Source organism: Sardina pilchardus, chromosome 7, assembly GCF_963854185.1.
Source record: "Sardina pilchardus chromosome 7, fSarPil1.1, whole genome shotgun sequence".
NCBI lineage: Eukaryota > Metazoa > Chordata > Actinopteri > Clupeiformes > Clupeidae > Sardina > Sardina pilchardus.
Genome location: NC_085000.1, coordinates 28,295,316 through 28,311,364, shown reverse-complemented (window position 1 = coordinate 28,311,364; position 16,049 = coordinate 28,295,316). Strand labels below are relative to the sequence as shown.

Sequence of the window (16,049 nt, the reverse complement as noted above, 5' to 3'; positions counted from 1 at the left end):
GCTTTGGGCAAGGATTGGTTGCTTGTGATTTCTTTCTTATTGAAAAAACATCAGTTCTCAACAACTCTTTGAAAGTGCTTACAAGACTGTTTCATCTTCACTCAAAAGAGGACATTAAAGCTAAGACAGGAAGTCCATTGGTTGTTGGTTTCGGAATTGCAGACTTTTGAGACTTGTGTATGTGTCTCTGTAGACTAGTTAAACTGTTGTACTCTGCTTCCTCATCAGTAATGACAAGCCTACTTGTGCTTAATGCATTCATACTCTAAAATGAAATGGTGCAATAACACTGTCTAGGCTTATGTATGGCCTCTCCCTCTCAAATAGATTTCCATGCAGGCAGCACACCCATTAGCTTGTTTTTGTTGCTCTGCCCATATGTCAAAGGAGCAAAAATATCAAACTCTTCAGTTTCCTAAATTATCAGGTTTTTTTTTTTCATAACAGATGTTATGCTTTATGAAATCATCAGTCAGATTTTGAGGCACATAGAGGAGATTGATGGTATGATTTTTTTCAAAAGGAATAAACAATTTACCAGATGGCTAGAAGCCCCATCTATTGCCATATCTGAGACAGTAGTGCCACCATAAGGTTACATCAGGTAGTGCATGGAAAGGTCCTATGTTAATGTTTCCGGTTGTCATATTGTTCTTTCTGTCTTGTCTTTTTCCCCTTTAGTGAGTCCAGCAGTAGCTCTAGCGATGAGTCCCCAGCCCGGTCTGTGCAATCAGCTGCAGTTCCTGCTCCCTCTGCCCCGCCACTGCCCTGCCTTGACAAGGATGAGCCTCGGAAAAGCTTTGGCATAAAGGTCCAAAATCTTCCTGTTCGTTCAACGGGTGAGATCCGTAATTTCACATTAATGCTCCACTGAAAGACATTTGAAATTGAAAAGAAACTTTGTGTTTTATTATTATTATTATTATTATTATTATTATTATTATTGTTATTATTATTGTTATTATTATTATTATTATTATTTATACTGTCCTGGATCTGGGATGTATCCACCTTATTCCTTAAAGGAACACTTCACCCTTTTTTCATTTTAAACTATGTTACAGAGATGAAGTTAGAAGCGACCAAACACCTCCATGTTTTCCCTACAGTTACACGAGTAGTCACCCGACCAAGTATGGTGAGACAAAATAAAACGTGGTGCCTTTCTAAGCAGGTAAGAGGGATAACTATATTGTATAATATCCTCAGTGTGAGGAGTGAGGATATTACTCCGCCACACAATATAGTTATCCCTCTTACCTGCTTAGAAATGCACCATGTTTTATTTTGTCTTACCATACTTGGTCATGTGACTACTTGTGTAACTAAGGGAAAACATGGAGGTCTTTGGTCGCTTCTAACTTCATCTCTGTTTGGATCCTAATGAATGAACTGGGCTAGCTAAGTGCTATCAAAGTTGCGCCGTGCGCCAGAGCCAGTGAGTGCACGCATTGAGACGTGAGAGGTATGTATCAGCTCGTCTTAGTTAAGGGAATAACGTAGTTTAATATGAAAAAACGGCGAAGTGTTCTTTTAACCCGGAAATATGTATCGTTCCGATACTGTTTTCAACTTCCGTTCATTCTGTTTACATGTGTGTTCTCGGTAGCTAACTAGAATATGCTTCAAGTTAGATTTCTTTCGAAATGTTGACAATTCTGCCCTCAGCATGGATATACTACATCATGTATAACCGATATAAAATAGAAAAGTTTACTTTTATATCCGTTATGATAAGTTAAGCACTGTCAACCGTCACATTAAAATAGATACAACGCAGCTTCGCCGGAAATAGATAACCGTTTTCAGTGTCATGGCGACCCCCATTGTTGGCTACGGAATAAGGTGGATAGAACTATGACTTAAGGGCAGTTCACACGATAAAAGCGTCCACAGTGGGCAACGATAAGAAAAGTCGCTCCTTGTGTTAATGAATGTGATGGCTAGAATATTTTGGGTTCTGATTGGCTGTTAGCTTTTTATCGTTCTCAAAATCGCTCTGAAAGTGATCAGCAATGTTATCGTTCTTCATGTTGTTATCGTTATAATTTATGTGTGAACGTTGTCACTCATATTAACGAGAGCGATATTTATTTATAGTTATTGTTATCGTTCTTGGTGTGAACGGCCCTTTACTGTGACATTTTGCTGTACTTGTACCAGCACGCAAAAAGTTAACCAGATAGATAGATAGAAAGTTAACCAGGTATCTATCTATCTATCTATCTATCTGATTAACCTTTTGTGTAATTCCACTACCAATGTTCAATATTGCATTATTATTAAATTGGTGAATTATGTGTAAACTCTGTGATTTCTGTTTCATGTCATTCCTGTAGATACAAGTTTGAAGGATGGTCTATTTCATGAGTTCAAAAAGCATGGGAAAGTCACTTCAGTGCAAATCCATGGGGCATTAGAGGAGCGCTACGGCCTTGTCTTCTTCCGCCAGCAGGAGGACCAAGAGAAGGCTCTCACTGCATCTAAAGGGAAGCTGTTTTTTGGCATGCAAATTGAAGTCACCGTCTGGAATGGTCCTGGTAAGTCATTGAGTAGACCTACTTTTTTCCTCTTTGTCTTTTTTTTGGAAAGCCCGTCCTTAACATCTGATTCATTGACACCGTCCACTTGTATCCTTCTCTCTGGGTTCTCCATAAACAGAGACTGAGAGCGAGAATGAGTTCAGGCCTCTAGATGAACGAATAGATGAATTTCATCCAAAAGCTACAAGGACATTGTTCATCGGCAACTTGGAGAAGACAACCAGTTACCACGATCTACTTACCATCTTCCAGCGATTTGGAGAGATAGTGGTATGTTGATGTTCATGTAAACTTGAGAGTGGAAGTGGCCTTGAGGCAAGGAAGCAAAACCTTATCTAATTGTTTATAAATGGCATCAATGTTTTATTTATGGTGCCCCTCTGATTTTTCCTCCTCAACAGGACATTGATATCAAGAAAGTCAATGGTGCACCTCAGTATGCATTTCTGCAGTACTGTGATATTGCCAGTGTCTGTAAAGCCATAAAAAAGATGGATGGTGAATATCTTGGCAATAACAGATTAAAGGTGAGGGAACTTGTAAACATGCTATAAAAGATGTTGCATCTTGTAATCCTGAATGGTTATTGATGGCTTTGTGCTCATGGGTTATGTTTTGTGTCTTGCTTGCAGTTGGGCTTTGGGAAAAGCATGCCTACAACATGCGTATGGTTGGATGGTCTAGCATCCAGCATCACAGAGCAGTACCTCACACGCCACTTTTGTAGATACGGACATGTAGTGAAGGTAATGCAATGCTTTTTCTGTGTTGTGTTTGTCCCTTTTCAGTTTATGGTGAAAGACAATTATGAATTGCTAAAAGAGAATTATGAAAAAAATATGATTTGTTTTCTCCCCTTACAGGTTGTGTTTGATAGATTAAAAGGGATGGCTCTCATCCTTTACAACAACATTGAATGTGCGCAGGCCGCTGTCAAAGAAACCAAGGGGTGGAAGATTGGGGGCAATAAAATTAAGGTAAATAAGTCATACATGGAAAGAGAGTTACTCATGTTGTATGAGGGTCATTTTCAAAAAAGATTCAAATGATGGTAAAGACATTCTTCCAAATTCAATCGCCTCAGTATTTGGATGGGGGGTTGCAATATCCTGACCTTTGATATTTCTGTTTGGTGTATTACACCTGGGATGTACGTGCTCTTAACAACAAATACATAATTGAATATAGATTGAAGGTTTCAACGGGTCAACTATTTTAAGTCTTTGTTTTTATATCCGTAGGTGGATTTTGCCAATCAGGAAAGTCAAATGGCTTTCTACCGTTCAATGCAAGCCTCTGGGCAGGACATTAGAGACTTTTATGACGTTGTACCTGAAAGACGGTGAGTCTTTACATATTGTTTACACATATGTGTTATATTTATACAATATATAGTTATAACTATATTTTATTATCTTCCTTAACAAAACGTGTAAATGTCTGTTGGCAGAGATGAGCGCAGGCCGCCATATCATGAGTTCTCTGCTGAGCGGGCATACTATGAAAATGTGCGAACACCTGGCAGCACCTACACCGAGGATCCTCGACGGAAATATCCAGCTCGAGGCCGGGAGTTCTACCCAGAGTGGGAACCCTACCCAACAGACTTCTATGATCCACGCTACTATGAGGACCCCCGCGAGTACAGAGATTATCGGGACCCCTATGAGCAGGATATACGCAAATACAACTATTTACGAGAAAGAGAGAGGGAGAGGGAACGTTTTGAGACGGACCGTGAGCGTGACCATGGGCGCAGGACTATGGAGCACAGCCAAAGCCCATCTCTCCCTCGACGTCCAGCAAGCCCTACAGCGTCACCCTCACCCTCTGATCGTTTACCAAGTGATTCTGAACATCCCATATATAGTCGGTCATCAGAGAGAAGTGGCAGCTGCAGTTCTCTTTCACCACCACGCTATGAAAAGAGGCCGGATCGGTACAATAAGACGGAGAAGGCTGACAAGGAGAAACCATTGTTTGAATCAGAGCGACTTGGTGCAGGAGAGAAGGAAAAGCGTTCTGTCAGAAAGGAAAAGTCTGACAAAGATCGCAGTGAGAAACAAAAGTTGAGGAAGCTGAAATTGGCCTCACCTAGTGTGCCATCTTCAGAGACAGACCCTGACCCAGAACCTGACAGGGATGATAGCCCAGATGATGGCCAAAGAGCCAAGGGCAACAGATTTCTTGGTAAAGAGAAAGAGAACAAAGGGCGTTTAGATTTACCACCATGTGTAGTGCAACTTACACGGGTTAAAGAAAAGGAAGGCAAAGTTCTGGATCTATTCCCACATACAGTCACAGAAAAGCAAAGACTGAAAGCTTCAACTGACTCTGTTAGGTCTCCCCCTCAACCTCTCGCAGCAGCAGAACAGAGGAGTTTCCCTCCCCGGATGGAACTTCAAAAGGGAGAAATTCTCAGGCATGTAAAGGTACCCAAAGAGAAGGGCTTGACAAGTCAGGTTGAGTTGGTGGATAAAGACGGGAAAATTAAAGCTAAAAAACACTTGAAGTCTGACCCAGCACTTGAGGGGACCAATTCCTCTGTAGATGTTGACCGTTTAGCTGCACGAAAGAAACGCTTCGAGGAGGCATCTGTAAAAGCTGATAGGCTTAAAAGGATCACTGAGGAGGAGGAGGAAGAGGGTAGACTTGGCTTGAAAAGGCCAGTTGATGGTGCTCTGTCAAAAGACGCAGACAGTGATAAGAAACTGCTAGTTAAGGACCTCTATAAGAGAGAACATCGAAAAACTAAATTGGAAAGACTGGTAGCTGTTAGTCCTACAGACAGACAGGAGTCTGAGTGTGCAACACTTGTTGAGGCCTCTGGCCTCAATCTGCAGTCTCACAGTGGAGAGCCAAATGAAGGGTCAACAGATGCTGTAGAGTCAACAGATGCTGCCTCAAGTCAGAAGCTGGGAAGTTTTGGTGTTAAAAATCCTAGTATAAGTAGGCCGCCCTCTGATGATGGAAGCCATGATCAAGAAGAATTTAGGGAAAAAGAACATCTGCATATTGGCAACCAAGATCACTTAGTGGAGAAAAGCATTGCAGTGCATGACGTCCGAATATCTATGGACATAGACCACTCCCAAAGCTGTAGAAAACAAATGGAACAAAACCGCCGACTGCAAAAGCAGCTGCAAGAGCATGACAAGTCCGATAAATCTGAAAGTCCTGTTTGCGTGGATTCAGATGAATTGGAGCGGCACAGTCTTGTTCATGAAGTGGGAAAGCCACCACAGGATGTCACCCATAATTCTCCACCCAGCAAACGTAAGAAATTAGAGACCCTTGACTTTGAATTGAATGCAAAACGAGAGTGTGACTACAGAAGCTCTAGATCAGCTAGTGAAGATTCTGACAAGAATTCAATCTCTGTTGCGCCAGCAAGACCGTTAGTATATAGTGAGGAAGAGGCCACTGCAGATTCACCACTTCTGATGTCCAGTAATGATAAAGAGGATAAGGTCAGCAATCGTTTAGATGTCTTGAAATACAGCTCTGACTCCTCGACTGGGAAAATGCTTGCTGCACAAACAGAGCATTCCAAACTGAAGGCAGTTTCTCAAAGTCCTGAAGGAGAAATGCGCTGGGAAAGCAGAATAAAGCAGGATACGCTACGCATGGACATGACTTTCCCAAGTAGCATTGTTAAACGGGATGGAATCCGTAAACGCCCTGTTCGTGAGCTAGAGCCAGGAGAAGTTCAGTCCGATTCGGATGATGATGGTGACAATAAACGTCTCTCACCCAAATCAAATGCCTCACTCTTGTACATGCAGAGGGAACGAGAAGACAGACATTTGGATATCAAACTATCTGGTTCACTTGAGAAGAATAAATTTTATGAGTTTGCCTTGGATAAGACTATAACACCAGACACCAAGGCTCTTTTGGAACGAGCAAAGTCTCTCTCCTCCTCAAGAGAGGACAATTGGTCATTTCTAGGTCATGAGTCAAGATTAACTACCCTGCGCAACAGTTCAGACAAGGAGAGGGTTGAGCCAACACCACGACCTATTCCCTCTTGGTATAAAAGGAAGTTTAAACAAGACTCTGAAGGCAAATTGGATGATAAAAAAGAGATGCCCAAAACTGAGAACTATGAACGTCAAGAGCTTTTTGTTTCTCGTTTCCTTCGCAGCTCCATTTTTGAACAAGATTCACGTCGTTTGCAACATCTTGAACGCAAAGATCAGGATTCTGAATATGGTACAGGCAGACTTGTGAGCCAATTGAGTGCCACTGAGGGACATGTAGGGACTGGAAGTGAGGACAGTACACAAGAGCCAACTGTACTTTTTCACAGTCGTTTTTTAGAGTTACAGCAACAGAAGGGCCGAGATCACCAGCCCCACGAAGAGAGAACTAATGCGTCTGATGGAGATGAGGATGACAAGCCAAAAGAAGGGAACCAGGATCATTGTCAAAAAGTGGATGAGCCTACAGAAGACATAAAACCAATAAGTCCTGTTTCAACTCTGTCAGTATCAGTGCCTGTCCCATCTAAGGAGTCATCTCAACTAGATGATGACCTGCAGGATAAACCAGATGTCTTGTTTTCCGCAACAAAGCTGTCTGTCCCTCAGGTAAAGGTTGAGGATATGATGGATACCACTGACATTTCCCCACTTCAGTCTAAGCAATTGGAAAAGTATCAAGTTCCTCCAACTATTAGCATTTCTCCAGCTGATCCTATATGCAAAGAGGAGGCAAAAGATGAACCTAAGCAGGAACCTCTTGAGACTAAAGTAACTCCTGTAAGTAGTGTGACTGTGGAACCTTCCACCTGCACTGATGTTAAGCCTCCCACTCCTGGTGCCTCGCTAAGTGTTTTGGAACCAGAAACGGAAACAGCGGAAACGGGCATACAGTCTCTAAAGTTATCACCCAAACCTGTCACAATTCAAGAAACCCTCAAGGAGGAAGAGGAACCTCACCCTGAAAAATCACTGCCCTTAGACAGCCATTCACCCAAGAATGTAGATGTGCCTCTTGAAAGGGCATCATCCACATCAGATGCTGAAGCAGAAACAGCTCCTCCACGGAAACAACCTAACAGCAAGAAATATAAGCTCACCCCAGCAGCACCTCCAACTCCTCCGCACAGCCAGCCAGCAGGAAATGAGAAACCAGTAACTCGCAAAAGTGAGCGAATTGGGAACGGGGAAAGGATGAGAAGAGCGTCATCTCCGAGGGGAGAAGTTGTAACAGATCCAGAGCAAGGGCCTGAGTCTGATAGAGTCGTAGGCAGACGCCGGCGTAGTGTACGCTCTGTTTATGCTAAACTATCTGGAGATGAGGTTGTGCAACAATCAGGAAAAGATGTGGTTGAGCCTACCCGTCCTACTCGAAAACGGGGTCCTGACAAAGACCTGATTCAGCCAGATTCTACTCCCACTCCTACTGGCAAAAGAGGCCGTCGTAAGACTCGTAAAGGGGGAAGAGTTGAAGATGTGTCACCCGTTAAGGGAGACCAGCCTAAAATGTCTGAGGGAGAAGACAGCGACAACAAACAGTCTAGTGGCAGTGACATTTCTAAGGTTTCAGAGGGTTGGCGGTCTCCTAGAACTCAGAAAACACAGTCCTCACCCACTACAAGTACACAAAGTAAAAAAACAGGCAAAGTTGGAAAACTGTCTGACAAAATGGATAGCACGGATAAGTCAGATACTGATGGAATTATAGCCTCTGAATCTCAAATTAAATCAGTTGAAGAACCACAAGAATTGGCAATAAAGTTATCAGAAGATGTCAAACAACAAGCTAAAACCCAGAAAATTGATAAAGGGAAAGAATGTACAGAGACTGCTGAAAATAAATCTGAAGAGAATGAAGAAGAGAAGCTAGATGCATCTATTGAGAAACAGAAAGTAGCTGAAAAAGGTGGTAAGACAAAACCACCAAGATTGACTCGTGGCTCTAAAACAGGAAGTGAGGACAAGTCACTTAGTCTAAAAAATCTTGTAATTCATTTAAGTGTGGATGATGTAATAGGTGTCCTCCGCTCAGGGGAAGATGAGCCTGAACCATTTCAAGATTCTGTAAAGAAAGCAAAACCTGAAATGTCTCCGAAAGAGGATACTACAACAACTAGTTATCTTAAGGATGTGGATGACCTCAGCCCAGATGAAAAAGAGGACACTGAATCTGAGCCTCCAATTGACCCTGCTGCAGCTCTCCTGGCTCGTCAAATGGAACTTGAAAGGGCAGTCGAGAATATCTCCAAGTTTACTGTAGAACAGCCTCTCCCATCACCATACAAAGAACCACCTGCGGAGCCCCCAGTCCTCTTACCACCAGTTCCAGTTGAACCACAAGATGAGGTGGAAGAAGAGAAACCAGCTAATCCTGCCAGTGAAACAGAACTTGCTGCTGCAATAGACTCAATTACGGCCGAGGATATCTCTGCTGATGCAGATGCATTCACTGCAACCCCATCCTACCCTCTTCAGCTCCCCACACCAGATCCAGTAGTTTTACCCATATCCAATGAGGTAATGGAGCCTGAGACTCAAATGGCTTTCAGTAATGCCATGAACACAGATTCAGTAATTGGTATCGTCACAGAGCCTAAGCCATCTGAAGTAATCAACACCGAAACCACAACCCAGGAAGAATCTCAGCTTGGAGGAACACAAAAGAAAACAGGAAAACCCAGACCGAAAACCCCGAAGAAGCCCAGAGGTCGAAAGACTACTGCAAGTAAGAAAGGAGAGATGGTGGAAGAGCCTGTTTTGGAAGCTGAGCCAACAACAGTAAAGCTACCAGATTCAATTCCTAAAGACGTGAAAACTGTAAACCCAAAGGCAGTTACTACAGCAGCAGCAGCAACGGCAGTTGTAGTCACTGCAGCAGCTGCCTGTAAACATGATGTTACCTCAGCAGTAACTCTTGAGACGCCAAAAGAGGCTGAGCAACCTGCTGTAGAGCAACCTGAACCACAAGAATCTGCTTTTCATTCAGGCAGCAGCAGTCCTGTACATTTTAAATCACAAGCACCACCTACTGACCCCATTGCCCCAGCTCTCACCCCTTCTCCAACCCGATTGAATGTACCACCTGTACGCCCAGGGAAAATGGCAATCTCATCTCCAACTTGGCTAAACAGATCTGAAGAGACATCAGCCTTATCTACACCTGCCCCACAAGTAGTGATAACACCACCCACAGCACCTGTTCCAAGTATTGGAAGTGTATCAGGGAATCCACCCTTACCCCCTGATACGAAGGCATCTGATATTGATCCCAACTCTAGCACTTTACGTAAAATCCTGATGGAGCCAAAATACGTAGCTTCAAACAGTACCTCTGTTCCTAGCATGGTTCTCACGACTACATTAGTGGAGCCTCGTGTGTCTGAGAATGAGAATGCATCTGACCCTTTACCAGTGAAATCCTCTATTCCTGAAGATAAGCCCTTGCCTCACACGCCACATGCCATGCTCCCACACCCAGCCCCATCTCAACCCCAAGAGAATCAGCACATTTTCAGTGATAAGTTGGTGAATTCAGTGATTTCTTCTGCTACCTCAGTTATAAGTAGGATTACCCCATTTGATTCTGATGAGACTCCTCATATCTCTCTTAGTAACCGTAGTGCTGGAATGTCATTGCCGAAGCATAAGTACAGAGCTAATATGAATGAAAACAGTTTGCCACGTTACTCTGGATTGTCTATGGCAGAAGATGGAAGCAATGTAGGCCGGCCAGTAGTGGATAACTCTACTTACAACACAGGCCCAAGCCCTGGACTAAGGGTGAACACTTCAGAGGGTGTGGTGGTGTTGAGCTACTCTGGACAGAAGACTGAAGGACCTCAACGGATCAGTGCCAAAATTAGCCAGATCCCTCCAGCCAGTGCTGTTGACATTGAATTTCAGCAGTCAGTATCTAAAACCCAGATAAAACAGGAGTCAGTTACTCCATCACAACCCTCTATTCCAAAGGGATCCCAGACACCCACAGGTTATGCACACACAGGGGTGGTATTATCTGGCCAGTCGTACAATACTCAGCCTGTCATCTCTATTAACCAGGGAAGCCCTATCTCTGAGAAGACTGAATCATTATACCACAGTGGTTCCCAAGGCGGTCCTGTCAAAATGTTCCAGCAGTCAGTTAACAGTCCCCAAGTCCTAATGTACAATCAAGTAATGATGCAGCAACATGCCAAGAAAGGGCCTGGAGCAGAATCCATAAACATGAAAGGTGAAGCAAGCAAGCTTATACAACCTTCCAACCTGAGTCCAGTCTTGAGCTCACACCACTCCTCTTTGTCTGGTAACCCCAGAGTTTCGAGCCCCACAACCCCTACTGACAGAACAGTTCAACACCTAAAGCAAGAGCCTCACTCTCCACGGACAACTGGCCACTCACCTTCACCTTTCTCCAAAGTGTGTCCTCCCGGTAGCTCCATCTCTCCAATTGGTACCTCAGTTGTTTTAGGCACAGGCAGCCCCATCTCTCAGTATGTCTCCAGCATGCACCACCCAGAGCAGTCTGTTATAATGCCTCCTCACAGTGTTTCCCAGTCAGTACCAATGGGTCATCATTCTCAGGGAGATGTAAGATGTACTCCTCCTCTCTCTGGAATAAGCTATGGGATGCGTGCTGAGTCACTGGCTTCCCCTCGGTCTGGGGCTCAGCAGCGGTCCACCACACCTCAGCCAGCAGCAATCAGGGACATAGTCTTGCAGTCACATGCTGGTCCTCCTGGATCAGGGACAGGAAGCGGAGCTAATGAGGAAGAGTTGAGACACTTTCATCAGGGCCTGCGAAGACCTGCTCCCTCCCACCTTCAGCCAGATGTCATGGTGGTCCCAGGTGACTACAGGGGGTTGCATCATGGTGCACTACGTCTAGATCAGTACAATATGGCCCCCAGGGATGTGCGACTCCTTATGCACCATCAGTTAGGCGAACACCCATCAGTGGACTCCCGTAAGTCTCGCACTCCAGAGACCTTAATGACCACCTCACACATCTCTGCAACTTCTTCTAAAACTCCCCCTGGCAAAGCAGTACCACAATCAGGAAAGGAACCATCAAAGGGTCTAGATGTCAAGATGCCAGCATCGCCCCATACGGAGAGTAGAATTATTGGGCATCCTCCTGTTTCTGTAATGATGCCACCTCAAGGTGTCCAACTTGTGCATCCTGGCAGTGCCACTTCCATGCCAGAGTACTCAGCAGTGTACCGGGAGATGCGGGGCTTCCACCCCCAGTTTCCTGGTCACCCTTCAATTGGCATGAACTTAGCACAACGCATACCCCCTTCTCAGGTGAGACATTCTGAGAGTTCTTTGCACAACTATATGATGTTGCAATACTATAATATATATATATATATATTATTATCTATTTCAACATGCTCCTCAACTTTTATCATCTTGTCTGTCCCAACAGGAAGTAGATCACCCACACAGGAACAAGATTTCCCCTGTGCAGCCCTCTGGAGCTATTGCTGAATTAAAAAATGAAAGCTTGCACCTTCGTCATCCAGCCATGGAGTTGTCCCACTTGTCCAGGGTTCAGCGAGATACCCACTCTCCCTCCTTTGTGTCCTCTTCTGCAGTGGCCCAAAGGTCAGAAATGGCCCTGTCACTTCACAAGGGGCCTCAAGCTGTCATCTCTGGCCCTCTCCAACTAACTGCCTCAGGCCCCTCTCAGATGCGACCAGATGTGAAATTTGAACACACAGAGCACCGTTCAGTCGACACGGTGAAGCTTTTAACAGTAAGTCAAGTCAAGTCAAGTTTATTTATATAGCGCATTTCATACACAGAGGTCATTCAATGTGCTTTACATAAACAAAAACCAAACAGTAATAGCAGATAAAAGCATAGATGAGCAAAGAGGAATGATAATAATAATAATAGTAATAATGATAAAATAAAAAAAGAAATAAAAAGAAAGCAATAAAGAATAATTAACATAAAAGACATAAGGTGGAATAACAAGTCTGTTTTTAACAGATAGACTTTGCCAGAGTCTAATTTGGCAAACCAGTGATAGTGATCCTTCTCAAACACCCAGAGCTGTTTCCAAGTGACCACACAAACAAGATGTTTGAGGAAAAATATAATTAAGTGATGTTTTTACTTTAGTGAGTTGTTTACTTTTGTAACCTTCACTTTCTTTCTGTCTTTCTACTTTTCTTTTTGAGCAGAAGTACCCGATTGTGTGGCAAGGTTTGCTTGCTCTGAAAAATGACACTGCTGCTGTCCAGCTGCACTTTGTCTCAGGAAATAACATCCTGGCACAGCGGTCTCTTCCACCAGTGGAGGGCGCTCCAATTCTTCGCATAGCACAGAGGATGCGGCTGGAGGCAGCACAGCTTGAGGGAGTGGCACGAAGGATGACTGTGAGCTTCTTGTTTTGTGTTTTATGGGTGAAGAATAGGGAATGTTGCTGTAATATACTATGTTTTTTAAATGCATACAATTATATTAGTTATATACAATTGGTGTGACTGATATAGCCATCAGTGATGTAAATATGAATTTGGTAGCAAATGGTTTGCATTGCAGTCTGTTGTAACTTGTAATGCATCCTCAATGTTTGAATTATGTAAGGCAGATGTGCTTAATTAAAATATCCCATCTTCTTTTTTTTTATTAGGTGGAAAGTGACTACTGTCTTCTGTTGGCTTTACCTTGTGGAAGGGACCAGGAGGATGTCCTTGCTCAGACTCATGCTCTTAAAGGTGGATTTATTACCTACCTGCAAGCCAAGCAAGCTGCTGGCATCATCAATGTCCCCAACCCCGGCTCTTACCAGGTCTGTGTACACATTGTGACCTTGTGTATGGAAAAACCTGTCTACATGAATATATTGATGATGGTGTGCCCTAATTTGTTTGGCGGGCAAAGTGCAAAGTCTGTCAGCAAGTTAAGTTCTCATGCATGAAATACAACTATTGTATGGCATATGGGATCATTAAGCTGATATATTAGTGTGTACGCTTCAATGTCTTGCACATGGTGTTCAATTACCAAATTGATTTTTCTTTTTCTAGTTATTTGCCCATCATTCAAATAAAGGCCCACAGTGTAATATATGGAAACGGTTGTTGGTTTTTATGAAATAAGTTTACATGTTTGTTTGTTTTTTCTTCTCAATTGTAGCCAGCCTATGTTGTCCAGATTTTCCCACCCTGCGAGTTTTCTGAGACCCACTTGTCTCACCTCGCCCCAGATCTGCTCAACAGTGTCTCCAACATCTCTCCTCACCTCATGATTGTGATTGCCTCTGTGTGAGAGACAGACATCTTCTCCAAACCCACTGGACATCAACACCAGCCTATGGGACTCAGCCTTTTTTTCTTATGTGTGTGGACATGAATATGCCTCACTGCGGAGCTTGATTCAGTCTTTTTTGCATCATGCACTCATTCTCCTTTTGTTATTTTTTTTTCTTTTTTCACCAGATCCTTAATTCATCCTCTCACCTCAACTTTCACGTCTATGCATCTCTCATGGAGATGGCAACAATGGGCGTAACTGGATTTACAATGATCAATTATCTGATCATTTATTTTATTTTTTTTGTCATTGATGAACACACAGAGGATTTCCTTTTCTTTTTGGAGCATCAACAAAGGGGATTAGTTTAAAAACTTTTGGGAGGGACTGTTTAACAGTTTTTTTTCCACTGATGATGATTGTGATTTTTCTTTTTTTTTCTTTCTTTTTTTTAGAATTTCTTAAAAGATTAATCTGATCAGTCATTGCACTATGTTGGAGAAATCAAATTGAGAATCAAGTACTTTTAACTTTGTACAGATTTGAATATGACATGATGCTTTTAAAAAAACAAAAAAAAACATGCTCTTTTCACCAGCCTTCTCTGCACAAGAGACAAAACTGAGCTGGTGAGATCTTTTTTTTCCCCTGGGATTTCACCATTTGAAGAATACATGAACATACATACACTGACTGACTGGCACGTAAATATCAGCTCTCTACAGACTTCTCTGCAACTACTGTTCTGTCTTGCCACCTTAATTCCGAGTCTCTTTTTTTATTATTATTTTCCTCTCTATGTACCAGGCCCTGGAACTCCACAGGGGATTCTGGAGTTGTACAGTTTACACTTGATGCCTCAACGTGGGACTATAAGATAACTTTTGCTCAACTTTTTCTGTCTCTTGAAGACTGAAGGCGAAAAGGGGTGAACGCGAAAATGTGTAAATATTATAAATATTTAAGGACTTACAATGGACAAAAAAACGACAAGAAGCTGGGAGACCAAGTGGATTACAGCATATCATTGACCACAGATGATAAATTATGTCAGGAATGTCCTAAGGGGAAGCTGCTTCCCTTTACTCTGTCTAGAATAAATTCTGTGCCAAAATACCTTTTAAAATATTTCAAAAGAATATGAAAATGGAACAACAAATGGAATTACAAAATCAAATATTATTTTCATACTTTTTGTATTTGTCATATTGTTGTAATTATTTGTTGACTCTGCCTCATTTTTGATTGTTTTTGTTTCCCTCTTGTCAGTCCCACCCAATTCTTCTCCTGGAATCTAGTTAATTTTCACTCAGACATGATGTGGTGATGGTGGTGTTGGTGTTGGTGATGTTTGAGGCCACTCCCGTGATCGTGTAAATCGCTATATCATCTTTCTTTGTTTACCTGTTTGTCTGCCTCCATCTCTGACAACACATGCGTCTGACTCTAAGAAATCTGGTTTAATTAGTTGTGCCATGCCATCAGACATGTCTGAATGAAATCTTAGCACATGGTGGGGGGGGTATTGAATTCATTGATTGTTCTCCCTCTTATTACTTGTCTGTCCACTGTCTCCCGAGCCAAGGTGTAAATAGTCATTCATTTTATCTCTGAACTTGTTTATTTGCGCTCAGATTTTGTCTCATTTCAGGGTCCTCATTTTTGTTTTGTATGACAAAACAAAGCAGTCTGAAGAAGACAGAACTAGGTGAAAACCCATGCAGAAAGTAGAACCATGTTTCTCAGTTTTGTGGTGCGAATATTTGTACGACTGCAGGCTGACTTTTTTTCATGGTTATGTTGAAGGCACTTATAATTTTTGATACAAATTTAAAAAATACCAAAAGTAAGAAAAGAATCAGAACTGTTAATCTAAAAAAAATGTCTTTTGATTTATCTCTATTTCATCAGTTTGTACTTTTGCTGTTCCTCTATGAGGACATTTTAAAATGTAAAATAAATTTTGTTCTTCAGATCATTAAAATGGTCATTCACTGTTTCACTTTGTGATCATTTGCTTGTGGGCCATTTCCCTGATATGCATCCAAATTCAGGGTTGAAACCTCTCCGTGGCTGCACAGCCACTCAAGAGTTTGGCCACACGATGTCAGCAAAATCTCATTTTATGAAGAGGTTCCAGGGATAGAATTGCTGCGGTCACTTCTTTTCCAATGTGTTGACACTATATGACTATTGTTGGCAACTTTGCCATTTTTTACTGAACAAAAGGCATTATCCTCATGCAGAGAGTAATGAA

General features: G+C 42.6%; 1 protein-coding gene across 1 annotated transcript in view; it reads left to right on the top strand.

Annotated features, from left to right (window-relative positions):
- spen (spen family transcriptional repressor) overlaps nt 1-15,782 on the top strand; it is a 32,992-nt gene extending 17,210 nt beyond the window's left edge. Inside the window, exons 4-15 of the mRNA XM_062541651.1 lie at nt 682-839; nt 2,340-2,540; nt 2,662-2,813; nt 2,945-3,070; nt 3,176-3,289; nt 3,407-3,520; nt 3,785-3,885; nt 3,994-11,830; nt 11,955-12,284; nt 12,718-12,912; nt 13,170-13,328; nt 13,676-15,782. Of these exons, the coding sequence (XP_062397635.1) occupies nt 682-839; nt 2,340-2,540; nt 2,662-2,813; nt 2,945-3,070; nt 3,176-3,289; nt 3,407-3,520; nt 3,785-3,885; nt 3,994-11,830; nt 11,955-12,284; nt 12,718-12,912; nt 13,170-13,328; nt 13,676-13,807 (9,619 nt within the window). The 3' untranslated portion in view covers nt 13,808-15,782. The remainder of the gene's footprint in view (nt 1-681; nt 840-2,339; nt 2,541-2,661; nt 2,814-2,944; nt 3,071-3,175; nt 3,290-3,406; nt 3,521-3,784; nt 3,886-3,993; nt 11,831-11,954; nt 12,285-12,717; nt 12,913-13,169; nt 13,329-13,675) is intronic.
- Nucleotides 15,783-16,049: the final 267 nt, after the last annotated feature.